A 27,141-nucleotide genomic window follows, 5' to 3' on the forward strand; every position below is an offset into this window, starting at 1 on the left:
AAACCCAGTAGAAAACAATGATGAGGCAAACCTGTGGCACATCTCTGGAGCAAACACCCAGTGGGCTAAAATTAGCCCTGTATCCCTGGCACTCTGGATCCCTTCCCACCGGGAAAGCAGCTGTCACCAGAGAGCTTCCAGACAGTGAGGGACATCAGCAGTGGGGTGGGGTGTGGCTCAGAGTGAGAAAAGCAGCACAGGGTGGAGAAAGGGCCCTGCCAGTAACCTCCTGCAGAGCCCTAAAATCACATCAGCACAGCCCAAGAGGTGAGAAAACACAGGAGGTCGGAGAGGTGGAGAGCAGCAGGTAGAGGCACCTCACTAAAACACTGGGCCAGCACTCAAGGAGTGGGGGAGCAGCAGTGGGGGGACACAGGAATGACCAGCACTGAGATGTCCCAGCAGCAGCATCCTGAGATGTCCTGAGACCATCCTGAGATGTCCCAGCAGCAGCATCCCTTCCCCGGGCTGCAGGCAGGGGTGGTGCTGGCAGCAATCTTGGGATGTTCATCCAGCCAGGGCTGCTCCAGGGAGCAGAACTTCCATGCCAGGTCACCTCTGGGCCATCTCCCCCCAGCCAGAGAGCAGCAGGTTTGCTCCTGGAGCAGCAGGACACCTCACCCTGTTTCAGAACTCTGAGTTACATCTTGCTGCACCTCTCCCATGTATCAGTTTGGCCACAGGAGAGCCCAAAATGGCCAAAAATCACCTGCCCCCCCTCGGGTGATGTGACTCTGGGACAGCCAGCACCAGTGCCAGGCAGGACACAGCACTGCCAGGGGGTGGCTCTGAGACAGGGGCTGTGTCCAACACCCACCAGGGGCAGGAGCATCCCCCCCAGCCCCTGCTCCAAGCTGTGTCCCCTCTGCGGTGGCAGGGGAGGACACACAGCCCATGGCCCAGCTCAGACCCCCAGGGCGGGGGAGCAAAGCCCCCTGACCCTCACAGGGGAGGTGAGAAGAGGAAAAACTCCAGCACATCACCAGAGAGGAAAACACACCCAGCAAAAACCTGTGCTGCCAGAAGTCCTCAGGAGCAGGGCAGCTGCTCCAGCTGGATCGGGAAGAGCCTGTGGGAAGGAGCAGAAAGGAAAGGACACCCTCTGCTCTGACCAACAAAGCTGGATGGAGACACAGCAAGGGGTGTGAGCATTCCCAGGAGCCCTTTTCCTCCTGCCCACCAGCTCCGTGAGAGCCAAAAGCAGGTGGCACCAGTTATTGTACTGCCAGCACCCCGTCGCTGGGGCTGCTGGCAGCAGCTGGCACCCAGGAGGGCAGCAGAACACTCTCCCACCAGGAAAACAGGAATTCCTTTCTCCCTCTCAGGCCCGGGAAGCATTAGCCGGCAGGGGATGCTGTTGGCTTGGATTGCTTCCTCCTGCTCCTGCCGGGCTCCGCGGGCCAGTCCAGGAGCACGTCCCTCTCAGTGGAAGTTTTATGTCCCTCTAACGTTGCTGCAGGAGGGCACGTTTCCAAGAGAACCCCTCTGGTCTATGGATTATACAGAACGAGGGGCACGGAGCAGGGAGGAAATCCAGCAGCAGAAATCCAGCTTTAAATCAGCTCCCCGGCCACCCCTGGGGTGACTCCCTTCTCTTGGGCTCAAAAGGTTTGGCACAGCCAGCACAATGCCCAGACCGAGGGCAGCTGAGCTCTCACAGCTCCAAACCACCCCACATCACCCCAAACAGCTGCTTATCCAGCTATAAATGTGGGTCAGCACCGCACACAAAGGTCCTGAGGTGAGCAGAGGGGCTCAAAAGCGGGCAGAGGAGCAGCCCCGAAGTGAAAAACAGAGCAGGTTGTGCCACCTCTATGCCCATTCTATGCCCATTCCTGTCTCTAAGCAGAGGGTGGCAGCCTGTCCATGGCAAACACAAACCTGGGACCTCTTGCCACAGCAGGTTGGCTGCCCTGGGATGCTGGAGAGGGGCAGGAACACCGGGAGACACTGCCCTTGTCCCATCCTCCACAAAGGTTCGTGTGTGCAGGGGAAGGGGGTGGGATGAACTGCCAGCCCCAAACACATGCCAAGAGCCTTCCTTCCACACCCTCTGTATCCACAGCCACCAAACAAAGGAGCTGGCTCCCAGGCTCCCGGGATGCCGGGATTCCCAGCGCCGGGAATGGCAGGGGAGTGGGCACCCGGCCAGGCTGCAGCCACACACACCACACACCCTCCCCCGGCCCTGAGGGGCTGCTCCCACCGGCCAGGGCACACACAGGGGGTGTTCTAATGATGGGATTCACTGTTTAGGACAAATGTCAGTGCTGGGGAAGAGATGAGCCACCACTGACACGGGGCAGGGACCAGAGGAGCAGGGACAGGAGGGACAGGGTCATCCCAGGGGCTTTGATCTGTGCCCACACTTAGAATCACAGAGTACTTTGGGTTGGAAGGGACCTTTTAAAGACCATCTCTCTCCAAGCCCCTGCCATGGGCAGGGACACCTTCCACTAGCCCAGATTGCTCCAAGATCCATCCAACCTGGCTTTGGACACTTCCAGGGATGGGGCAGCCACAGCTTCTCTGGGCAACCTGTGCCAGCATTTTACTACCCTCGTTGTGAAAACCTTCTTCCTTTAGATCCAGTCTAAATCCACCCTCCATCAGTTTAAAACCATCAGCCCTTGTCCTGCCCCGACTTCACTCGCTTTTGCCAGGAGATTCCCAGAGGAATTGCCTGTGGGGTGTTTGCCCCACACCTGCAGCTTCCCAGCTCAGCCAGGGTGAGGACTGAGGACACACAGCCCCTCACAAACCCCCCCAGGCCGGGTCAGCAGCCCAGCCTGCCCGTTCCACCCCCGGGAGGAGCTCGGGGTGCTCTCCCCCCACCCTCCCCAGGACGCCGGTGAAGGTGAGAGGCTGAGGATGGAGTCAGAGATGAGACAAGCACTAGGTGAGGTGTCCTTAGATCACAGTTTCACACCCACAGCGCTCCAGAGGCTTTGATGCCACAGCAGCTGCCACTTGAGGAACCAAAAATGAGCCCGGCCCAGCTTCAGGCTGGGCCAGCTGGAGGCAGAGGGGAAGGGAGCTCCTCAAACTGTGATCTAAAAGCAATAGCTCCCTCGGAGGGGGGAGCACACACCCACGGGGGTGGGTGTGCTGTGCCCAGCTCCAGGAGGTCCCTATTGCTCCAGCACATCCCAGGGGGATGGGAGGATGGCACAGACTAACCAGCGACTCTGATGGTGGATGGAAAAATAAATGGGAATTTTTTTTAAATTTTTTTTTGCATGACACGCCACCACTTACCAGCAAGAAGCTTCCTATGTTCTTTAGAAAGCAGGGGAGGAGAAAAAGGAGAGAACAAAACAGTTAGAAGCAAGAAAACAGGCAGCTGACCCCAAGCTTTCCTCCTCCCCGAGCCCCCTCCGCCAGCACTCCGCTACCAACACCACCTGGAGCACTTCCATCCTTCTCTTCCAGCCCTTTCCAGGCAGCATCAGGCACCAGCTCCCAAATCACCCCAGGAGATCATGGCTGGGCTCCTGGCACCTGCATCCTGGGCAGGAATTCTTTATCCCTTTAGCCCAGCAATCCAACATCTCACCTGGAAGATGCAGGAGAAAACCAACAGCTCCCATGTGGAAGACACGGGTATTTTTTCCGCCTGTGGCAGGACCCAAGAGGTGGCCCAGGACCAAACTGTGCCCCTGGAGACCCACCCCAGTGCAGGTCTGGCTGTGAAGGGCAGGGGGCAGAGGGACAGCATGACTGGCACTGCCACCCTCGCTTGCAACACAGGAACACACTGGATTTACCCAGTAAACCCCAATCCTTCCCCTATTAACCCTCATTTAGGGGCATCACTTGCCCCCTCTGAATTTATTCCCATCCCCAACCTTCTAAGCACATCGATCTAAACATCTTTTAACAGCACAATGAGCTCCCAAATCTCCAGAGAGCCAGAAAAAACCCCTCCAGATCCTGATGTCACCGGTGACATCCCACACTGCAAGAGCAGAACGAGGGACAAACGGAACCAGAACCCCAAATGTGTGCAAAGCACAACACAAACCCCACCAGGAGCACCTCAGCACTGACTGCTGGCTGTCAGCCACACCAGACAAGCGTGCTGGATTTGATCCTCAGAGGATTTGATCCACGAGGAGCCAACACTCTTCCCTCACAAGGATGGCTCCAGGAGACCCCGGGGAACGTCACAGCTCAGCCAAAGGCTCAGAACTCCCATTAACTGTAACATTTCATGGATTGTCGTGCCAATAGGTGTTTTCCTGACACCAAACAAGTTGGGAAGAGCCGAGGAGCTCAGCCTGGAGCTCTCCACGGCTTCCCAAGGATGGGATGTTTCCCACTCAACCCTTTCCCATCACGGCTTGATCCCTCCTGTCCAAACGCATCACCTGGGCCGGAATTACTTTGGAAGCTGAGGAAAGCAGAGCAGCAGATGAAACAAAGTCCCCAGCAGATGAAACAAGGCTCCCAACAGACGTGATGAAAGAGGAGGTGAAGGGTTAAGCAGCTGAGCATTTTAATAGTCGCTCTTGAGCACAGATTATTTATCTGCAAGTAACTGTAGGGCAGGAGGGAAGCCCTGTAACCATTGTGGAATTCATTCTAGATGCCTATGGAAATAGGAGCTGTCACACAGCCAGGTCCTCATCCCACCAGGACACGGGGATCTCCCAGTGTGAAATCCAACTCTTAACCCCTCTCTTCTATTCATAGAATCACAGAATGGGTTGGGTTGGAAGGGACCTTAAAGTTCATCTCGTTCCAACCCCCTGCCATGGGCAGGGACACCTTCCACTAGCCCAGGTTGCTTCAAGTTCCATCCAACCTGGCCTTGGACACTTCCAGGGATGGGGCAGCCACAGCTTCTCTGGGCAACCTGTGCCAGGGCCTCCCCACCCTCCCAGGGAAGGACAGCAAACCTAAATTTCCCCCCATCCAGTTAGAACCCCCTCCTCCCTTGTCCTATCCCTACAGCTCCTGATGGAGAGTCCCTCCCTCTGCCCAGACTGCTCTGCCTGCTCCCAGCACCACACCACAGCTACTCCACAGTTACAAGCAGGTGGAATTTGGAGTATGTGGGGCTTCCCAGGCTGCTCAGAGAGGACAGACACAGCCCTGGGGCAGCGGGGCCAGGCAAGGTGGGGACTTCCCAGGGAAAGAGACACCCAGCAGAGGAAAGAGAGGAGGAGGAAGGCAAGCATGGGACACCCAGCAGAGGAAACACAGGAGGAGGAAGGCAAGGATGCAGCTGGAACACCCAACACCCCACTGAGGGGTGCAGAGCCCCCCTTCCCCCCCAGTGCTCTGCGTGCCACGTTGGCAGCAGCACCACAATGAGCTGTGGGTAACGTGACACTGTGAAGAGCCCTGACAGCTCACTGGGGACCGTGAGGGGAAAAACAAAGTGAGCATTGAGGGCTGGGGAACGGCCCCGTGCCAAGGAAGTGACGTGCTGCCTCCTCCGCTGGCAACCCCGGGAGCCCTGTCTGCTGGAACCTGTTGGGAGATGGAGGGAAGAAAGGAAGAGAGGGAGGGAAGGGGGGAAAAAAAAACCAGCTTAAAAATATCCCAGAGCAGCACAGTTATTTTGGGATTTTTATTTTTTTTTTCATTTATAAAAAGAGGAAGAAAAACAGAAATGAAAGCCAAGACCCCATGACCAGCCCTGGTGTAGATGAGATGTTTGTGTCTGGCTGCGCTCCCTCCCTCTCTCCCTCTGCTCTGATGCCTCTAAATTAAAATTATGTGCATTGTGCTGCCTCCAGCACATCCTTCTGTCACCTGGCAGAAGAGGTGGTGCTTCTGGACCTCCCCTCTCCTCTTACTCTGCTGCTCCTGGGGAGCAGCAGGAGAGCCCTTGCCAAGGGAAAAGATGGGAATGCCAGTGTGGGACGGAGGGAACGGAGCAAGGGTGGGTGTTGTGTATTTTGGGGGGTCTCAGGTCCCCTGTGTGGGTGTGGGCAGCTCTCCCAGCCCAGCCTGGTCACCTCAGGCACCTGTGGCAGAGGGCCAGGAGCTGCCACCCCACGCTGGGTCAACACATCATCACCTCACATGCAGAGCTTCCCTCGCAGCAGGCGGGTCCCCCAGCTGCTGGCATGAGTCCTGGCACCCCAGGGAGCCACCCTGGCATCCCAGGGAACCACCCTGGAACCCCAGGGAGCCACCCTGGCATCCCAGGGAACCACCCTGGCATGGCACCGTGTCAGTCCTCCACGCTCCTGCAAGGCATTCCCAGACCACATCACCAAACACAAACACACACAAGTGACATTCCCAGGGCAAATGACATGCCCAGGACAAGTGACATGCCCAGGACCAGCCAGTAATAAGCTGTGGCAGAGGGACACAGCACACACACACAGGGAACAGCTGGAAGCAGGAGATCTCCTTTCCCACGTGCCAAAGCACAGCATTATTCCCCAACTGCACCTATGCTTTAGGGTATCCCTGCAGTAGGTCTCACTGGGGTGTGGAGCCCCTTGGGATCATCCAGGATCCAAGCCCTGATGTTCCAGTAACAGCAGCTGCTTTTCAGAATCAGGGGAAAACCAGGAGCAGCCAGACGGCGACAAGGAGAAGATGGAGTTGCCTGGCCAGGACCCCACAGAGCTGGCAGCTCCTGGGAGCTGGAATTCCAGCTCTGTAGCCCCGGGATGGAACAGGATTGCTGCTCCAGGGCCAAATCCCAGCTGGCTGCCCGGGGCAGAGCACAGGGAGGAGCACACAGGGTGAGGGGCAGGCGGGGAAAAGGGTCAGTGTCCCCTGGGAGCGCTGCTGGCTCCGGTTTGGGGGTGGGGAACAGGATCCCAGAAGGGTGAAGGGCCTTGGGACGCACCCACAGCCACCCTGGACGCTTGACCCCGAGGAGCCACGAGCCAAGTGTGACTCACAGAGACTCCAGACCACTCTTGTGCTCAGCAGCATCCACCCACACAGCACTGCTCCAGCTGGATGGACACCACAGCCCCTTCCCACATCGGCCCCTTCCACCCCACAGCTCCTTCTTCCTAAGGCCCAGGAGATCCCACCATTCCAGCAGGGTGCACATGTTCTCCCTCTCGTTTTTTAGAACAAAAGGGCAATTGAGCTGAGCAGCCCCTGGACCTGACCTGCCTTTCAACTCCAGCAAATTTCCCTGGGCTTTGATTTTCCCCTCCTGGAGCTGCGGCTCAGCGGAGCAGCTGTGAACACCAAGAAGGGGAAAAGAAGTTTATTTTACTATATATTAAATAAAACAAAACCCGAAAGGAGAGCGGAGGGGGCTCTGTTCCAAGGTCAAGCACTTGACTGTGGAAAGTTTTCCTGGACAGAAACACACTTGGAGCAGGGGAATGAGCCTGAGCTGTGCAGAGAAGTGATGCAGAGCAGGAGCTGGTGGCCTGCCTGGGGGTGCCAGCCAGGAACAAAGCAGCCCTTCCCCTCCCTTCTGAGGCACCCAGGACATGCCTTTGGACTTACTCCTTCCTGTCAGAGGCTGTTTCAGGAAAAGTGGCACTTTCTGGGAAACCACATGTGACTTGGACCAGTCACAGAGCCATCTCCTGACTAACAGCTCTGATCCTGAGTCACTCCCCAACTGCATCCCAGGCCACTTCCCTGCCACCACACAGGTCAGAGCTCCCTAAGGCCAGTTGTGCTCCAGAAAAACCCTGCCTGGGCATCCCAAACTGGAGAAGAGGCTCTGGAAAGAGGCTTTGCAGCTGATAATGAACCACGGGGTGAAGCCCAGGGCAGGGGGTTCCTCTGCAAGGCTTCCCTCAGAGGAGCACCTGCTGCATTCCTGGGAAGGCAGCAGGGGATGGATATCACTCACCTGCATCCCCCTCTCAGGTGACAGAGCTCCCAAGGGAAGCTGCACTGCCTGCAGAGCCATGGGAGGGATCCCTGCTGGATCCCAGGAACCCAGCAGCACAGTGTCCCCTTGGCCCTCACACCAACATCCCTGAGAAGCCCGCCAGGGAGCCCAGGTTGGACTGTCTCATTCCCAAGGAAACAAGCCAAGGGTTCCCACGCCACCTTCCCGCTGCTCGGCGCACAAAAGCAACACAGACTTCCTGAAATCCCTCTCTCCATGACCCTCCCTACTGTTCCTCTGCATCCTGCTCCAAGGCCACGCTCTGGGCCGAGATAACAAGGCACTTGCTGCCAAAACCAGCAGCCAGAGGGGCCCAGGATCCGTGTGGATCTGCATTCCAAAGAGAGACCTGATCCGAGCAGACAGAAAGTGGGGATGGAGCCCTGTGGGGGTTTAGCTAATCCACCTAAGGCCAGCGTGGGATTTTGGGAAGAGCTCAGGATGCGAGTGCCAAGGTCCCACTGAAAGCCAGGGCCACTCCAGCACCTGCTTCCCAGCCCCAGCAGGCAGGCAGTGCCAGGAGGGAGCAGGAATGGGATGCTCTGCTGCAACCTCTGTATCCAGCAAAGGAGACAAGGGGCTGGAAGAAGTCAGGATAGCCAGAGACAGCTTCCATCTATTCAATCCTAAATCCCTCCACAAACAAGAAACCCAAGAATTTCTCCCTTTCCTTCACAGCTGGCAATTAATTCAGGAATTTTTCTTAAGTCTGGGGCATCCAGCCGTCCCCGCTCTTGTAAATTATACACTAATTAACCACATTACAGCCGCTCTCAAAAACATATCAATCAATTGGCAGCCCATCAGCATCCAACAACTGCTGCTGCTGCTGCCATCCAGCCTCCCTGGAGGGCTGCAGTTTAGGTTTGGAAAACGAGATGGGAGCTCAGGAGCATCCCCACTGCCGAGCAGGGAAGAGGGTGCTGCTGGAAGGAAGAGCAGGAGGCAGGGATTTCCCCACCTTCCTCCATTCCCAAGCTCCCGAAGAACAGTCCCCAAAACGCAGCCAGAATTGAAACCAGATGTGTAGGAAGTGTCTCATTAGCAGTAATTGCTTTGCAAGGATTTGAGGTTTCCCCTCTCTTGCCACCACCAAACACGCTTTTAAGGAGCTGCCGTGGGTTGGGTACCGGAGCTGCGCTGGCGGAGGGGGAGAGGAAAAAAAAAAAAACACCCCAGGGCAGAGTCTCTGCTACACAAACGTTTTTATTGAAGGCAGGGAAAGTTTACTCAGACGAGGCCGGCTGCAGGCACCGCGCTGCTGAGCACCACTCCGGCAGATTAAGCTGGAAAAGCTCAGCCTAAAAGCCACTTTCCCGAGCGCGGCTCAGCGCGGCCAAATGAGTCGTGAAACGGCCTCACAATTAGCTCCCTTGCACACCCCCAGCCCTGCTTTCGGGAGGGGGGAAAACAGGCACGAGGCGCTGCAGGAGCTCGCCTGCTTCCCCACAACTCCAGGCTGATTAGAGGATCTGGCAGGGGCTCCAGACCCGGCCATTCCCTGCTCGTGTTCTACCTGTGGAGTGACTTTCCCTGGATTATTACAGGGCTGGATCCAGACCGATCAAAGGCAGAAATCAGGGTGTCAGGTCCTCGTGGAGCTGTGGCTGTGGCCCAGAACAGGGAGACCCAAAACAAGGCACAAAAAAACAAAGCCACGAGCCACCTCAGAGCCAAGGCCCCTCCGAGCCCCTGTGGCATCAAGAGCCATTATTCTTCTCGTGCTGCACAAGTTTTTTTCCTGCATCAAGGTGACAACTTCCCACCCAATCCACTTTACTAAATCATCTCTTTGTCCTCGTGCCGAGCTCCAGCTTCTCCAGATAAAATCACAGGCAGAATTTCTAACTTGTACCAGACCATCTTCCCAACTCTGCCTTGCTGGACCCCACCAGCACTGGGCTTTGATCCCACCTGGGGAAGGAGAGGGAAGAAGGAGAGGGAAGCAGATCCAGCTGGGCCATGCTGGGCCATCTCACCTCCTGCCAGGGGGCTGAGCTGCCCCCAGACCCACAGTCCGTGCTGAGGGCAATCCCACTGGGACAGAAAATCCCAGGAAGCAGCAGCCTGAGTTCTAAACCCCCACCAGAACCACCCTCCGTGCATCTCTCAGGGAGAGGAACAAGCCAGGAGGATACAAGGCTGAGCAGGAGAGGGTGACACACCACCAGCATCGCCTCCCTCTGTCACCTCTGAGCACATCCCCGTCCCAATCCCGACACTGGGATGACACGAGGCACCCCAGTCCCAGCTGGGGTACCCTCCCAGGAGAAGGGCCTTACTGTAAGACCATTCTCCCCCCATTTCCTCCTCCAGCCCTGAAGACAAAGGACTCAGTCTTTGCTAGACACGAACTGACTGTAAGAGCCACCCCCCCCGGGGGAAGAGCGATTCGAATGTCAAAGGAGGAGCGATTCGAATGTCAAAGGAGGAGTCGCACCCGCATTATTTTTGGTGAGAGGAGCATAATTGAGAGCCTGCAAATCTCCCGTGTTCCTTGGGCTCCTTTCTGCAGTCCCTCCAGCAGGCGGGATCCCCTCTCAGATCTCAGTCTCCAGGGCTCACACAATAGCTGCTTATGTTCGGCCCCAGCGCCGCTTTCTGGGAAGGGAGCCAGGCCTGGCAGCTCCCAGCAGCAGGGAATAAAAGCCCTGTTTGTGCTCCGGAGCCCCTCTGCACCAGTGGGGCACCCTCAAAGGGAGGCAAGGCATCCTCAGCCTGCTGGGGAGCCCAAACAGCAACGCAGACAGATGCCTTGGGCTGAGGGAGAGGGGAGGGAGAAAGAGCACGAGAGAGGCGAGCCTTGTTCAAGGCAGGGCTGTGCAGCCAGCCAGGCCCTTGGGCACAGATGCAGAATGCTGAGCATCCCCCTCCCCGGGCAGCGGGAGCCAAGGATACGGCGCCGGTGCGGTGGGAAACCAGGATGCTCCGCGCTCCGAGCAGGAGGCGGGGTCACGGTGCCCACCGGGGGCAAGCTGCGTGTCAGCAGGGCTCATGTGGGCATGAACAGGGATCCCTTCACCCCGGGGCACGGAGCAGGCTCTGGAGGCAGGCAGCCAGCCAGCCCCCCCTGCTCTGCCAGTCCTCAGTTGGTGCTCACTGCTGCCAAGCCTGAGCACATGGTCCCAGGGGATCTCCTTCCTGCAGCGTGGCATTCCCGGTGCCCGTGCACAGGCTGGAGAGCGGGAGGTGCCTTTTGCTCCCCCCAGAAGTCCTGGAGAGGCAGCTGGTCCCACCCTGCAGAGCCCATGGATGTCCTAGCAGTACCCAAAGATCAGAGCCACGGCTCAAACACTCTCACCCCTCTGTGCAAAGCTGGCTGGGTGGTGATGAACCCACACACTTGTCCTCTTCCCCATCACAGCCACTTCCACAGGCTCAGCCTCCACGGCTGGGAGTGGGAATCCCACCCCAGGAGACACCTCAGGTGGCTGCTGCCCCTTGGGGGGGACGCAGGGAGGGCAGGGACAGAGCCAAGGGCAGGCAAGGGCTGGGCTTACACCTCCCCTTCCCAGAAGGGAAGGTGGGAATGGGTATCTCAGGCCAGGACTGCATCCCTGCCTCCCTCAGCCCAGCACCCAGCCCACCCACCCATCCCTCCTGCTCACAGCACAAAACCAGGGATGCTAAAACCAAACAGCACCAGCTCACAAGGGGAGTTTTGTGGGTTGAGCAGCGAGGGCAGCACTCAGCCCACGGCCCCCTCAGCTGCCCAGCACGTCCTTGACCACACAGCCTCCCGTCCCACTGGGCTCTCTCAGCACCTCTGCCGTGCCCCAGGCAGTACATCACTCACTTCCCAACATCCTCCCTCCCCAGCACTGCTGTCAGATGCAATAACCAGCACCAGTGTCTTTAAAATGTCCGTGTTTCGCCGCGGCGGAGCAAAAATGCAAATCGATTAAAAAAGAAAAAAAAAAATCAAACTGGCCTCTTCTTTTCCTTTTTTTTTTTTTCCTCTTTATGAGGCTTTAAAGTTGCTTTTCGACCGTCCTGAATAATTGACGTTAACATGAAAATTTAAAGTCTTTCAAGATTTCATTAAAATTCATTCGCTCTCCCTTCGGAGAATTGTCATTGCCAGAGTCCCATGTAGGGCAGACAGCACAGGCAGCTGCCTCCCTTCACAGCATTTAACTCCCCTCTCTCTGGCTGAAGAAAATTCCCTCTTAATTGTTTAATGGAGACCCTGAAATAACATCCTTCATCGCTCTCCATCAGGAGCCTTCTAATCCCATTCCCTCCTGCATCCAGCAGCAATCCCGCATTTCTACCTCCTTAAAACCCATTTAAACTCCAGCAATACCCAGCTTTGTTCCCAGAGCTGCCCAGGGAAGTGGTGGCATCACCATCCCTGGAAGTGTTGCAAAAGCACGTGGATGTGGCACTTGGGGACACGGTTTGGTGCTGAACACAGGGTTAAATTTGGACTCCGTGATCTTGGAGGGCTTCTCCAACTTTAATGGTTCTGTGATTCTATGACCTGAAAGGTTTTTCTCTAGACCTAAATAGGTTCTGTGATCTGAAGAGCTCTTTTCCAACCTTAAGGGTTCCATGAAGGTCTTGGCCCTCTCCTGCTCCCAGGCAGCTGCCCTGGCTCCTTCCTAACACTGAACTGTCACATCCAATTAAATTTGCCATGAAAAGAGCGACCCCAGCCCAGGAAAGCTGAGACAAATGGCAATTTTATTTTTTTTATTAATTGCAAGGCTCCAAGTTGTCCTTTAAAGGCCAAAATGAGCAAGGCAGGAGGGGTGGCCCTTGGCTGGGCCATCACACAACCTAAGGAAACCACCACATAACACCGGGAAAGCAGCAGAGAGCAGTAAAAAATTACAGGCTGGAGCTGGTGTCAGTGCCCTTAAAATGACACCAAGGCTACCAAACCCTGTTGGGGCTTTTCTGAGAGCTGTCAACAGCACCCTCTCCTTTCCAGCTGCTTCCCAGCTGCTGCTCTCCAGAGGCTGCCTGGAGAGGGTCAGGTTTCCCATGAAACCCCAGCACAGACTGTTACCAATTAAGTGTTATAACCTTGGGCAAAGCTCTCCCAATTTACCCCACTTGACCAACTGACCCTGAGGATTTGGAACAGCCTCCATAAATCCTATTGATCTCTACCCAAACCCACGTGGGTTTTGTTTCCAGAAGGGAGTTATCAGGGAGCAGGAATGCTGTACTTGCACTGGCCATTTAACCTTTTAAGCATGAGGTGACTCTTTTCTCCTCTTGGTAAAGGAACAGGCTGGCACTTCAGAACACATGTGTGCTCCAAAAAGCTATTCCAAAAGGATAGGATAGGATAGGACAGGACAGGACAGGACAGGACAGGATATCCTGAGCTGGAAGGGACCCACAAGGATCATTTAGTCCAACTCATGGTCCTGCACAGAACAACCCCAAAAATCACACCATGTGGCACATTCCCTCTTCCAAAAGGAGGTGATGAATCACAGAATCATTGAGGGTGGAAAAGACCTCCAGGATGAGTCCAACATTTCACTTATCAACATCTTGACAACCAGACCAGGGCACTGAGTGCCATGTCCAGTTATTCCTTGAACACCTCCAGGGGTGGGGACTCCACCACCTCCCTGGGCAGCCCCTTCCAGAGCCTGACCACCCTCTCTGTGGAGAAATTCCTTAGGATGGAAAAGCATCACTACCAACTCTGGATGCTGGAGCAGAGACACCCCCAGCTCAAAACATTCCAGGTATCTTCCTTATCTTCAGGATCCCTTCCCAGCCCCTGACACCCAAGCAAGCAGCTCATACTCAGGCACATCCCAGTTGTGCACAGGGAAGTTTTATCCACACTCCTCCAACAACAGGGACAGAGGGGCAGAGGGGGTCTCTGCTGTGGCAGTGGGCAAAGGGGACACACTCTTCCTGTCCCCTCTGTGCTCTACTCAGTCCTGCCACCTGCCCAGGAGAGCTCCAAGGCTGCTGGCTGAGCTGGAGACTGCCCAGGAACAGGCTGATCCAAGGAATCAGCCTCCCACACACACGTACTCGGCTCCCTCGGAGCCGTGAGCTCCCATCACACAAAGCATCCTTGTGTGTCAAGACCAAATGTGTCCCAGCCTCCCCTGCCCCACTTTCTGTCCAAGAAAGGAGATAAATGCTGCTCTTACCTAGTAATGAATAATCCAGAATCCACGTGGGAGAGGACAGCACATGCAAAAAAAATAAAGAGAAACAAGAGGAAAAACAGTTGGTGAGACCAGAGTAAATTCTGCCCACAGGGCTCTGCTCCTCCCTGGGCATCCCAGGCTGGTTCTGCTGCTCATGGAGAGGAGCTTGACAGCCCTGGGTCTCACTCCTCACCCCCTGCATGAGAGGTTCACCCCCAGAAACCTGCAGCCCCCCCTGAGCAGCCTGTGGACCTGCACAGCCTCATCCCTCACCCACCCTGACTCCGAGCCAGGGAAAGGGAGCGGATCAAAGCCCCGGGAAGAACAGCCTGGATAAAAGCAAGGCAGGAACCCTGACGCCTGCAGATCTGCAGGGACTCCAGCAGAAGGCAGATAAGCCTTATCAGGGGCACAAGGGACAGCCAAGTTCCTGTCATGCTGCTGAGAAGCATCTCGGGGAGCGGGTCTGATCCCCACAGAGTCCCTGCAACATCCTGAGTCCCTGCCTCATCCAAAATTACCCAAAGAAGAGGGAAAGCCACCAGATTAAGTGCCAGAAGAGCACTTGCCTCTCCCAGGAAAGGGAGAGATCCAAACAATGCCAACAGAGCCAACCAGACAAGGACAGGGGCACCCACCAAAACCCATGCAAAGACTGTACTTGGTGGCAAGGTGGGGAGCACAGCTGGGAACACATTTTCTTCTCTGCCACAGGGGAAATATCCAAAATTCTCCATGGGGGATGCACAGGAGTCTTATTCCAGAATCTCCTCTGAGGGCTGGGATCGGGTGCACAAAGCTCAGGAGACTCGAGGGAGCCAATGCACCAAAATCAGCTGAAGGAGCTGAAAGCAGGAAACTGCTGCCAGGCCACACTGCAGCAGCCTCATTCCCTAATAGCAGGATTTAATCTCCTAATTGGGCTGCAGCAACACTCCCAGCACAGGGCTGAGCAGCTGGAGTCACCTGGATGGCTCAGGAAAAGCTGGGCAAGGAGCCAGGGCTGGAAAAGCCCCAACACCTCCACCAGCGCTCAGGACAACCCAGCCCTCTCAGCCATCCTCCTCTAGAGACTCAGGGGTGCTGCTCTGCCCAAATTCCATGGACAAACCTTGGGACAACAGGTGAGTACCTGAGACTACCTAAGGAAGCACAGGGTAGGCACAAGGAAGGTTTGATCCTGGTTGGAGAGAGCAGGTTGCTGTAGGTCTCCAACCCCTCCTCCCCACATGAACGCAGGGAACACACACAGTTCTTTTGTTAATACACAAAGTGACAGCAGAGAAGGACTTGGACCTGCACTTGCTCCCTCTTTCAGGTGACCACTCATTTTCCCATTCTTCCCATAAAGATGCAGCGTGTCCCTGCTTTGCTTGGCTGGGAAGACACCTGCAGCAGGGCAGACCTGGATTAACTGGAAAAAGGCAAGGCCTGGGACCTCAAAGGAAGCAAGACACCAGTAGATGCTCACCCTGTGTTTAACTGAAGGCCCAAGGCACGAGGGGGCCTGGCTGTTCTCTCCTTAGAGCTCCAACTGGTCAGGTGAGGAGCTGGGAATGCTACGGTGCAGCAGGGAGCTGCTGGAGCTGTGCCCTGGCCCTAAAGACCAGCCCCTCACTCACTCAACCCAGTCCCTCTGGGCTATGGTGTGGCATAAAGATTCCTTGGATCAGGAGCCACGTCCCATCCTACCAGTGGGATGACTGGGTAGATCTCAGGGGCCACATCCAACCCTACCAGTGGGATGTTCTTGGGACTGGGACAAACTCACTCCACTTTAACACCAGGTCCCAAGTTGAGGGTGGCCTTCCTGCAGCTTCCCTCCTTGGGGAACACCAAAAGGTGCTGAGACCAAAACACAGGTTAGGGGTGCTCCAAAATTCCCTTAAGATCAGCACGGTTGGGCAGCACAGACTCGGAGAGCGGGTAGGAACGACACCAACACCAACTGCCTGGAAGGGGTTTTGGGATCAGGAGGGCAGGGAATGGTGGAGTCACGTCCCCACGGCTCGGAGCGAGGGGCAGGCACCTCTCCCAAAGTGGAGAGGCCAAAAGGGCAGAGAGAGCCCAGCAGAGCCCGGGAACAGCAGCAAACAGCTGCTGCCAGCGAGGGTTGCCAAGGCTGCTGGGCTCTGTATATCCAGCAACAAGCTTTGAAGTCAGGGCAGAGGAATGTGCCCCCGCTCCCGCTGTGCCAAGGCAGGACAGACCACGCTCCAGCAGCCACCTCGCTGCCCCCCACCTGCCTCCAGGACCACCCCCAAGGTGCACAGGATGGGACCCACACCCCCTGTGCTGCCAGGCACAGAAGGCATCACGCCATGAGGCATCTTATGTTGTTATCTCCTGTTTCCCAGGAGAAAAGTGCCTGGAAGCTGGAGGTGGTGCCCACCAGCCTGGTCAGGCCACACTGCTCGTCCCGTGGCACCGGGTGATGGGTCTCCCTTCTCCAGCCCCACTGTTCTCCCCTCTTCAAGCCACCCTGACAGCCCCTTCTCCGGGGGAGGGAGCCTGCTGCACACATCCCCTGTTGACTGAGGCCACGGGGCTCCTTCTGAACGAATTCCAATCAATTTTGGGTGTTGATTCCCACGTAGGCAGTTTTCTGCCTGTAAACAATTATTCCTGTATTTTGACACCCCCGTAGCGTGGTCAGACCATCTGTCTGAGTTGCACGGCTGTTTAATGGGAGTTAAAGTGCCATGAGCTGCAGATGCAGAGCTGGCTCCAGGATTGCTTTGGAACAGCCACCAAACCAACCCCTGAAGTGCACATATGAGTTATAAAATCACAGACTGGTTTGGGTTGGAAGGGACTTTAAAGATCATCTCATTCCAACCCCCTGCCATGGGCAGGGACACTTTATACTAGGCCAGGTTGCTCCAAGCCTTGTCCAACCTGGCCTTGGACACTCCCAGGGATGGGGCAGCCACACACAACTTGTGCCAGGGCCTCCCCACCCTCCCAGGGAAGAATTCCTTCCGTATATCTAACCTAGATATCCCCTCTTTCAGTTTGACCCCGTTATTCTTTGTTATGATGCGGCCGAAGCGAGCCAGTTATCCATCCATTACCCATCCATTATCCATCCCCTGCGGGCATTCCGTGGCACTCAGAGCCCTCCACAGCCCGAGCTGTGGCTTTCCCCAGCCCCCTGACCACCACACCCATGCGGTGAGGCCGATGGATTCCCATCCCAGCCGGGACACCCCGATCTCCCGCGGCCGCAACTCCCGGCACGGGTCAGCGCCGCAGTGGCCGCTTTCCAGCCCCGCTCCAGGGCAAAGAATGTAACACATTAAGATGTAAGACATGCAAGATTTACTGTGAAGGGAAAGCCTTTAATCTGGAGCAGGCTTCAAACAAGTGCCAGCTCCTTTCAACTCTATCCCCACACACACACACACACACACACACACGGGGAGCTGGGGCAGGACCGGCTGTCACTCCAGAGGGAGTGTGGCAGCGAGGGTAGCACTGATGGGAGGTGGCAGGGCAGATTCCCAGCCCTGCCAGCTGCGGCTCACAGGGGCTGGAGGCACCAGGGAACACGTCCACGGGCTCGGATGGAACGTTCCCTCACGTCCCGTGCCACAGGCACCGTGACACGGGAGGCACGAGCCACACACGGACCCTGCTGCTGCCAAGGACTCTGGGCCACGTGTTTGGGAGAGCCAGGGACACTGTCAGCCATGTGCTCACACACACAGAGACCACATGTCTGGCACAGCAAGGAGCAGAGACCCCCAGAGTCACACCACGCTCCATGGAATGGGGTGGAGAAGACACAGGACAGGGCAGTCAGGGGGAAAAACTTCCCCCAGCAAGCTGCCATTCCCTGGGCACACCAGGCTGGTCCCAGGCCCCTCTGCAGGGTGCCTCCTGCTCAAGCAGAAACAGTGTGGGTCCCATCCCCGGTGCCCTTCCACAGCCACTGCAGCATCCTTCCTCATCCCTCAGTGCTCACTCCCAGACCTCTCCTCTCCCATACTCCTGGCCCTGCCCAGGACATCCCAACCATCCCACCCTGTCCCTCAGAGTGTTGTCCAAACCCTCCTGGAGCTCTGGCAGCCTTGGGGCCATTTCCACTGCCCTGGGGAGCCTGTTCAGTGCCAACCATCCTCTTGGGGGAAAAACATCTCCAACGTCTCTCTGAGGGAACAATTCCCCCAGGGGCAGGAGCAGAGCAGGGCTGTGGTGCCAGCTCTGCCACCTTCCCCTGGGCACTGGGCACACACTCCAACAGGACTCCAGCCTTTGGAGCAACAAGAGGCAGCAGGGTCTCTCCACCCCCCTTGGAGCCTTCCCCATCCTTTCCTGTACCAGGAGCATCATCAGGCCAGAGGTGACCAGACCTACACCCTTGGGAGCCCTCTGGACAGACAGACAGATGGGAATCATCCAGCCTGCACAGCCCTGTCCTTGCAGCTCTGAGTGCACAGGCTCAAAGTGCAGAGACCTCTGTGGTGGGAGAGGGAAAATCCCCACTGGAAAGGCACAGGATATGTGCAAAATGTCCAGAACTTGTGCAAAAGGCCAGGCTCTGTGAGGGAAACAGAAGCCCCAGGGCAAGACTTTCTGTTGTCAGGACATGCAGTGGCCAGAGGGGCCCCAGGGGCTGGCTGGGTTCACAGGGCAGCAGCTCCAGCCCACACTGCTGCTTCCCTTCATCCTCTCTCCACCCTCAGAAGGACACCAGCCTGCTCCAGGGCTGATTTCCGGGGCTGCACTCCACCAAAGGGTTCCCACGCTCCGGGCGGAGGGGATGGGACGTCCAACATCCTCCCCCTGGGGACAAGAAAAGCACTTATCACACACTGCTCTCTCTGCAGAGCGAGTGGAACACTTGCACCGTGCTCCCAGTGCTCCCAGTGCCCACTGGGATGCTCCCAGAGAGTGGGAGGGGGGATAAACACAGCCTACACCAGCAGGAGTGGCCCAGCCACCCTCTTAAAATCCCTTCCCTTTATGTTCCCTCCACTCTTCTTTAGGTAGGCTTGGAAAAGCCCAGCCTGAAGCACAAAGGAAATGCTCCACAGGAATTATTATTATCTTCTGGGCTAAATCCAGAGGGATCTGCAGGTCCTGCACTGGACTCTGTACGACACGGGTGGGGGGCATGAAGTCAAATTAAGATGAGCTCAAAGTTAAGACACACTTAATGCAGAGCCTGTTCTACTACCAACAAGGCTGTTCCCAGAACTGGACCCCTAAGCAGACCATGCTTCCAGCTTTTTTAAGGTTGTGCACCACCATCCCCACTCCCTCATGTCCCAGCCAGCTCCTCCCACCAGCCCTGCCCCGCTCCCTCCTGGCTCCATGGCACCGAAATCCCGATGGCACGAGCAGAGCCACGGGGTGGGATGTTGCAGAAGCACCACTGGCAGCCTCAAGGGAGCCTGGCACTTCCATGAGGCCTCCACAGAGCCTAGAAAAGACTCCCTTGGGCAAAGAAAGTGCAAGTCCAGCTGGCCAGGAGTGACCCAGAGCTGTCTGGGAGAGATCACCAGTCTAGAAAAACAATTCCAGCCGTGGATTTCTTTAGATTCCCCCCTCCTTCAGTGCCTGGGAACTGGGTCTGAGCCAGCAGCGCTGAGCACAGCAGGCAAGGGTTCTCATGAGCCAGAAGAGCATGAAGTGGATCAGCTGGTGTCAGTAGGAAGCTTGGGATGGAGAAGGCAGGGTTTAGGAGGAATTTGGCAGATACGCTCCCCTAGCTCTGAATCCAAAGCAAAGATGCTCCCAGGCAACCAAAGTTCCATCCACTAACAAACCCCCGAGCGGTTTCTACCCACCATCAGCTCCACTTTCACGTGCAAATGGAAGGATCATGTTGTGTCCAAACCAATCTGCCCAAGCTGCCGTGAAACCCCGACAGAACTCCCGGTGCTTTATCCCAAAGAGCACGTGAGATCCACACCCCCACCGCTCCAACAGTACAACCACACACCAGGAAAGCTGTTGCTTCTCTCCCCTTCGCTGAGCAAACCAGGTGTTACCCTGGGGAAGGCAAAGCAGGGACCTGGGTCTGCCTGCAGACTCCCCAGGGAAAGGGAATTGCAGCTTGAAAATAACAGGCTCGTTCAGGAAGTGTCCCTGTACCCTTCATCCCGCTGAGCTGCCAGCTCAGAAATCCCTCCCGCGGTTTGTTAGCAAATAAATCCTGGAACTTGAGCTGGGCTGGGAGCTGCCCTGGCAAGGAGAGGAACACCCTGCAAAGTAGGGAGCTGTCAGAGCCCTGGTGAGAACAGAACCTGGGGCAGGACCCTGCAGGGAAGGCTGAGGAAGCAGGACAGCTCCTTTCCCAGGGGATGAGAATTCAGTGTACTCGGGGAGAGAAAAATCCTCTGCAGGGAAAAACCACCCAGCACGGCTGGGAAGTGCATGTTTACCCTGCACCACATCAGAGCCAGCTCCTACAGAGCATCCTTCCAGGCTTCCTGGGGAAGCTGTTAGCAGCAGGGTGTTTGGGTTCTGCCTGGAGTCCCAGGCTCCCAGCAGCAGCAGTGGCAGCACCATCCAGCTGGAAAACCTCGTGCTTCGCTCCCCGTGGGCTGCCAGAGGGAGCACATCTCACCTCTGCCCAGCAAAACAGAGCACAAAGGTGGCAGGTGAGCCCGAGCCAGCCCAGGGCTGGCTGAGCAGATGCCAGAGGAATGTGTGCCCGCAGGTGAGGCGTGGAGAGGAGAGGCAGGGATCCAATCCATCGACACATCTGCACTGCCAGCCACACTCACCACCCCGGAGCCTGCCGGCTCCAGGCAGCTCAGCCCACAGTCCCACCTGCTCTGCAGCCGTGGGAAAGCTGGGATGAGGGTGGTGGATGGAGCAGCCTGGGCCTGTAATGCCCTCTCGGGTCTTGCCATCCCTCCCCTGGAATCCAGGCAGCACCTCAGGAGCCATGAGAGCAGGATCCTGGCACACACGGGTTCTACAGCCCAGCACTGCACAACTACCAGGGCAGCTCCACTGTCTCCTCAGGGTCTGTGTGCTCTCCAACACCAGGACATGCAGTTTGATCCAAGGATTTACCAGGAAAAGCCCGAGGGCTTGGCTTTCTCAAAGCAGTGGAAGCATCAGATCCGTTCAATAACACAGAGTCTAAACTCAGACATATTCTTTCCTATTTACTTGAGCCACTTCTGGAAGCAGCAGCTTCTCCCTCCCATTCCCAGTTGGAAGGCTGGCCCAGGACTGTGTCAGGACCTTTAAGCCTGGCCTGGGTTATTGCCCAAGATCCCTCAGTAGAAGTGAAATGGGCACTGGCTCCGATGGAGGCTCCTCCAAAAAGCAGCCCTGCCCTCCAGGCTCAGCCAGCTCTGTACTTCCCCGAGTAAGTGGGTGGGAAAACCCAGCCTTTGATGTTCCACTGAGTGGCTCCAAAACAAAGATGGACTACGGGAGATAAAAACACCAAACAAACTTCGCAACGGGATATATCCGGTAGATAAAGTGGGAAAGAATTCCATTTCCATGGAAGGCAGACTGCATGAGGTCCGTGGAATAACCCAACAGCAGCTGTTTTCCACTCCCAGCACACGCTGATTTCGCAGGCAGCACAGCAGCAGAGCACTGGGGGCACAAAATCCAGGGATCCGGGAAAAGCCATCCCGACAAAGCTGCTCTCCCATCAGCAGGTAGCAGCTGTGGGCAAGGCAGCTTCCCCACAGCCTTATCTCAAAGAGCAGGAGCCCTTCCCAGGTACCTGCAGCTGGATGCTCTCCAGCTCATCACTCACAGCATCAGCACAACAGGCACCAGGCACGAGTAAAGCAGGCGGAAAAACGCAGTCTGGAAAACAGCAGCAACCCACTGCTAACGTGGATTTTGGTCCTGGAAAGCAGAATCGGTGGCAGGGTGGCACAGACTGAGAGCTGGGGCTGCTCAATCCAGAGGAAAGGCATCCCAGGGAAGAGGTAACCAACTGGTTTCAAGCACACAAGCAGAAGAGGGAGCCAGCAGGTACCAGGGTGGGCATGAGGTGCTCTGAGCTGCTGCCATGGACTCAGACAGATCCCAGAAAGCAGATTTCCATTGTATCTCTGTAGCCACTTCCCCACTGTAAATGATCTTTCAAGCCAATGCATTGAGGAACATCAGGAAAAGGTTCTTCCCCTAGAGGGTATCTGGGCACTGAACAGGCTGCCCAGGGCAGTGAGCACAGCCCCAAGGCTGCCAGAGCTCCAGGAGTGTTTGGACAGCACTCTGAGGGACAGGGTGGGATTTTGGGGGCTGTCCTGGACAGATCCAGGAGTTGGACTCGATAAAATTTGTGGATCCCTTCCAGTGTGGGATATTCTGTGATTCCATGAAGCTCCCACAGCCCAGCCCTTGCCACCCTCCCAGACAGCACAGCAAGGAGAGGAAGGTGCTGCTTGCAGCAACACCACTCTCCAGCCAGGCGTTTTTTTGGGGCTGACAGGGCAGGGCAGCCTCACAAAGCTGCTTTTCTTCCAGCTCCTGCAGGCCCAGGACCACCCCCTCCCCGCTTCCTCTCACCACCCTCCTCCCCCCAAAAAGAGCCCCAGCGCTCAGCAGTGACACAGATGAGCCCAGCACATGGGCCTTTGCTCCTGAAAAGCCCAGCTTAAGGCAGCAGCACTGAGGGAAGAAAGGAATAACGTGACAAGGAATAAAGGTGACAAGTCTCATTTGCAGTGTGGCAGTGCCACCTCTGCTCTATCTAAGCTGCAACCAGAGAGCCCTGTGCCCCCACAGCCATGCAACAATGGAAACACATCAAACTGGCAGGAAAAGGGGGTTTTTGCAAAGCTGGAAGAAGGGCTGATGTGTGGCAAGGCTGGATGGAGCAGCTTTGTGCAGAGCCCTGCCGTGGGGAGCGCAGGGCTCTGCTCACCTGAGCCACAAGAGAGGGACCAGCTGGCACTGGGCAGCCTCAGAGCCCACGTGGCTGCTGTTCACTGCTCCAGCTCCCCTGCCAGAGGGGGCTGAGCACAGCCCAGACACCAGTGTCACACAGCTCTGCTCCCTGGAGCTGCACATCCCCCAGGATTGCCCCTGGCCACGCACGACTGACGTGTCAGGGGGCTCAGCCTTGCAGCACCTGCTCAGGGTCAGGGAATGGTTCTCACGAGTGGTATGGGGAGAAAAAAAAAGCCTGTGCTACCCCAGGCAGCAGGAGCTCTGCCACTGATCCCAGCTCCCCATTCACAGCCCTGCTGACCTGCCTGTGATAACCTCCTAAGCTCAGCTTTAGGACAAACGGGGCCTCTGGGGAAGTCTGGGAACAAGTGACCAGCTGAGTTCAGCTCGAGACAGCTGATTTGGACCTTGGCATTCCTCTGCCTCGAGGGACAGCACAATCTGGAGGCAAAGGTGAGCACTTGAACCACCTAACCCCAAAGGTTTGCTCCAAGCAGTGGACACAGCCCCAGCCAAAACACCAGGAGCCTGGTGTTAGTTCCACAGAGGAACTAACCAAGCAGAGCAGAATTCCAGCTTTCCATGAGAAGCACCTCCGAGGGCAGCATCACCCGAGGAACCACCTCCAGCCATCCCATTCCAAACAGTGAAACAGGGCTTGTTCCAAGAGCTAAATATACGCCCCAGTCCCTGGGGGTTACTGCCAAAGCCTGGCAACAGGACTGCAGGAACCCTGATAATATTGTAGGATCTGCCCAGCCCTCTAAGAATAACTGCACTGCCTGTGAGAACATCACAGGAATGAGCTCCCTCCTGCCCACAACACCCCTGGTACCACACTGGAGCCAGGGGTGAAAGCACATGGATTTACAGCCTAGTCCAGCACTGCCTCAAATGGAAAACTCCTTTTTTTTTTTTTTCCCCCCTGCAGGATTAGGAGTTTCACCCTCTGCTTCCTGTGGAGAACAGAGCAGCGCTGTGCCTGGCGCGGTCCCGCCTGGGTGTCAGTGGAAAATAACCAGCAGTTCTCCCCATAAAGAGATTAAAACCCTAGTTTATGTGAATAACAAGCCGTGAGGGAGGGAAGGGGAGCTCTGTGGGAAGCATGTGCACACAGGGCACCACGCTTCCACTCTTCGGGCATGAGCTGCTAAACCCGTGGCGAGGCAGAGCCCAGCCCAGCTCTCCCCCAGGCAGAGACTCCCAGCCATCCCAGGGCAGTGCTCTTTCCTTGCTGGAGCTCCACAGGCACTCTGAATTCCCAGTTTCCCACCCACAGCCTCCCGGGGATGGGGAGGAATAGATCCCAGCAGCCTCACCAGCAAGGAGCCCCCAGCAAGGTGGGGGTTCCAGCTGCTTTCCAGCACCCTCACAACCCCAACCAGCTTCACAACCCCAACCTTCACACCAGCTCTGCTCCTCCACTGGGCACCTTCCCCAATCCCTGCCTCCCCAGCAATCCCCTGCCATCCTTTGACAAGCTCTGGCACTGCCCAAATTCCCTTGAAGAGGCACCAGGGCCTCGGGAAAGCTCCTGGAAGCTACTGGCACCCTGGAAAGGGGCGCCTGTCTCTGCATCCAGGGGATGCATAGCTGGCATTCCAGGCTGGCAGAGCTCTGCTGAGCATAATCCACCTGACCAGGGCACATGCCAGAACAGGTTACACAAACACAGCACACGGGCAGAGGAGTTGGGAGAGGAATTGGGCAGAAAAAAGGGGAAAAGGCTGGAGAAGGAGCTGTAAATTCCCTGCACATTTGAAGGTCCTCAAGCCAAACCCTTCCAGGTGTGGTGCAGAGCACGCTGACCCTTCCAGGGAGTTGGTCTGACAGAGATCTGCCCTTTCTGTGCAGCACAGAGGGAGAGGAAATTCAACCCCATCACAAAATATCCCGAATTGGAAGGGACCCACAAGGATCACTGATTCCAGGACACCCCAACAACTCCACCCTGTCCCTGAGGGTATGGTCCAAATGCTCCTGGAGCTCTGGCAGCCTTGGGGCTGTGCCCACTGCCCTGGGGGGTCTGTTTAGTGCCCGACCACCCTCTGTGGGAACAGCATCTCCTCGTCTTGCCCCAGTTCCCCCAGGGGCAGGGGCAGAGCTGTGATGCCAGCACTGCCACCTTCCCCTGGGCACTGTGCCCACAAGCCAGGACACACAGTCCCACAGGACTCCCTGGGATGCTGCTACACCCCCCTCCTTCCTGCTGACCCACAGTGTGGAGCAGAGCAGGGAAAAGCACACTGAGGACAAAACGCTGCCCGTGGCCACGTGGGCAACCCATCACCCACCCCAAAACCTGCAGCCTGCAGGGAGAACAGGCACAGCTGACGGGAAAACAGGCCAGGAGGGGACTGGAGAAGGAGGTGGCTGCTCAGGCAGGTTTTTGCAGTGCTCGGACTTGCCCGGCCCCGCGCCGAGGGAGCCACGTGCCCGCCCTGCACCCAGAGCACCCAAACGTGCACACACAGGCAGGGTGCAGCCTCCCCGCCCCAAACCCAGCTCTGGAACCCCCTCCCTGTGGCTGGGGGCAGCAGGCAGGCAGCAGGGGACAGCCACCACTCCCACCTCACCCTCCTGTTCCAGGGTTTGTGGTGATGGTGCAGGAGGAGAGAGCGGAACGAGGCCGCTGTGGCAGGAGCAGCAACCACGACTTCCATCCTTCCTTCCTTCTGCTTCCCATCCCACTGGAGGGGCTGGGAGCAGGTGTTCAACAGAGGGGTGCCAGAGCCAAGCCAGGGCTGAGCAAGCTTGTCTGTACCCTGCACCACCCCATAATCTGAAAACCAGCTCTCTGGTGACTTCAGCAACCAGAACTGGCTCAGCTTCCACAACTGCCAAATAATTGGTTGACCCATTGTGATTTTAGAACTACTGAATCATTGAGTTTGAGTTGGAAGGGACCTTAAAGCTCATCCAATCCCACCCTTTGCCAGAGGCAGGGAGACCTTCCACCAGCCCAGGTTGCTCCAAGTCCCATCCAACCTGGTCTTGGACACTTCCAGGGATGGGGCAGCCACAGTTTCTCTGAGCAACCCATGCCAGGGCCTCACCACCCTCACAGGCTTTTGCCTAACCCTTTTTCAGCCCCTTAAAATTTCCAGCTCTTGCACCATCCAATGGCAACAAATTCCATGGTTTTACTTGTCTCTGTGTAAGAGTGGCCTCCCTTTGAGCCTGCTTCCCAGTTCCTCCAGTCTTGAACAGGAGAAAACTCACCTCCTAAACATGGATGTGCCTGGTTCAGCCCTGTCCTGCAGTGCACACAGGCTGGGCAAATGAGCTCTTTAGGAGAGGGGTACCTTCCTCTTCAAAGGCAAGGCTGGAAGTCCCAGCAGTGGAAAACCTCTGTTAGGATCTTTCCCTCCCTGCCACACACCCTTGTGCCCAGAGCCACCAAACCTGAGGTCTGAAAGGAGGGGGTACCCCAACTCCCAAGAATTCATACTAAGTGACCAGAGCTTTTCATCCCCCTTCCCAAGCTCGTGGAGATCCAGGAATTTGCCACTCCAGGTGGGAACTTAACCAAAGGTGAGCGAATCCCAGCCCAGAGACAAAGGAGAACCCTGGGAGAAGGGGGTCTCTCCCTGCCCAGGGTGACGTCACCGTGTCACCATCCCAGCACAGGGACACACATCTCCAGTGCCATTGTTTGCAGCAACCTCACTGCCCAGGAATGCAGCAGCCGTGGGGGCTGGGAGAGGGTGGGAATTGCTCCCTGCACGGAGGAGCTCACTCCCTCCTCCCCACATCCATTAAACACAGCCACAAGTGACCCAGCCACTTATCCCTTCAGCGGGGGAGCTGCTGGACCAGGGCAGCTCCAGCACCCTCTGCCATTCCAACCACGAGCCAAAGGCAGTGAGAAATAGGGGATTTCCACAGGTTTTGGCCTCTGTGCTCAGTCAGAGCACTCACCTCCACGGAGCTCAACTGGCTCCTCATGACAGAGTTTCCCCATCCGACTGCCAGGAGCTTCCACTGATCCCGGTTTATCTCTTAGATAAACAGCATCAGTTAAAACAATTTGCTCGGGGATTTTATCACTGCATAAACAGCCAGCCTTGGTGGAACAGGGAAAGCTGAAAGAGAAACTGGCTGGAAGCAGGGGGTGGACAAACGAAACAAAAAGCTGCTTCCTCAAAGGCTGGTTCCCCAGGAGCACAACTATCCCAAAGGAAGTTACAGCTCATCCCAGGCCCAGGTTTTGCCAATCCCAAGCCATGGGAATGGCTCCCACAGTCTAAAGGATTCACTTGGGTAATAAGTGGATGAGGACTCAAT

At 56.5% G+C, this 27,141-nt stretch overlaps 1 protein-coding gene across 5 annotated transcripts in view; it reads right to left on the minus strand.

Annotated features, from left to right (window-relative positions):
• Positions 1 to 27,141, minus strand: part of AGRN (agrin) — a 114,026-nt gene that overhangs the window by 65,947 nt on the left and 20,938 nt on the right. For 3 of the 5 annotated variants that reach the window (XM_027658182.1, XM_027658179.1, XM_027658178.1), the window contains exon 3: positions 3,259 to 3,279. The exons of the other annotated variants lie outside the window; for them this stretch is intronic. In XM_027658182.1, the coding sequence (XP_027513983.1) occupies positions 3,259 to 3,279 (21 nt within the window). The remainder of the gene's footprint in view (positions 1 to 3,258; positions 3,280 to 27,141) is intronic. 5 annotated transcript variants of the gene reach the window in all.

The sequence above is a fragment of the Corapipo altera genome, unplaced genomic scaffold (assembly GCF_003945725.1).
Source record: "Corapipo altera isolate COAL_440 unplaced genomic scaffold, ASM394572v1 301, whole genome shotgun sequence".
NCBI classification, from domain to species: Eukaryota; Metazoa; Chordata; class Aves; order Passeriformes; family Pipridae; genus Corapipo; species Corapipo altera.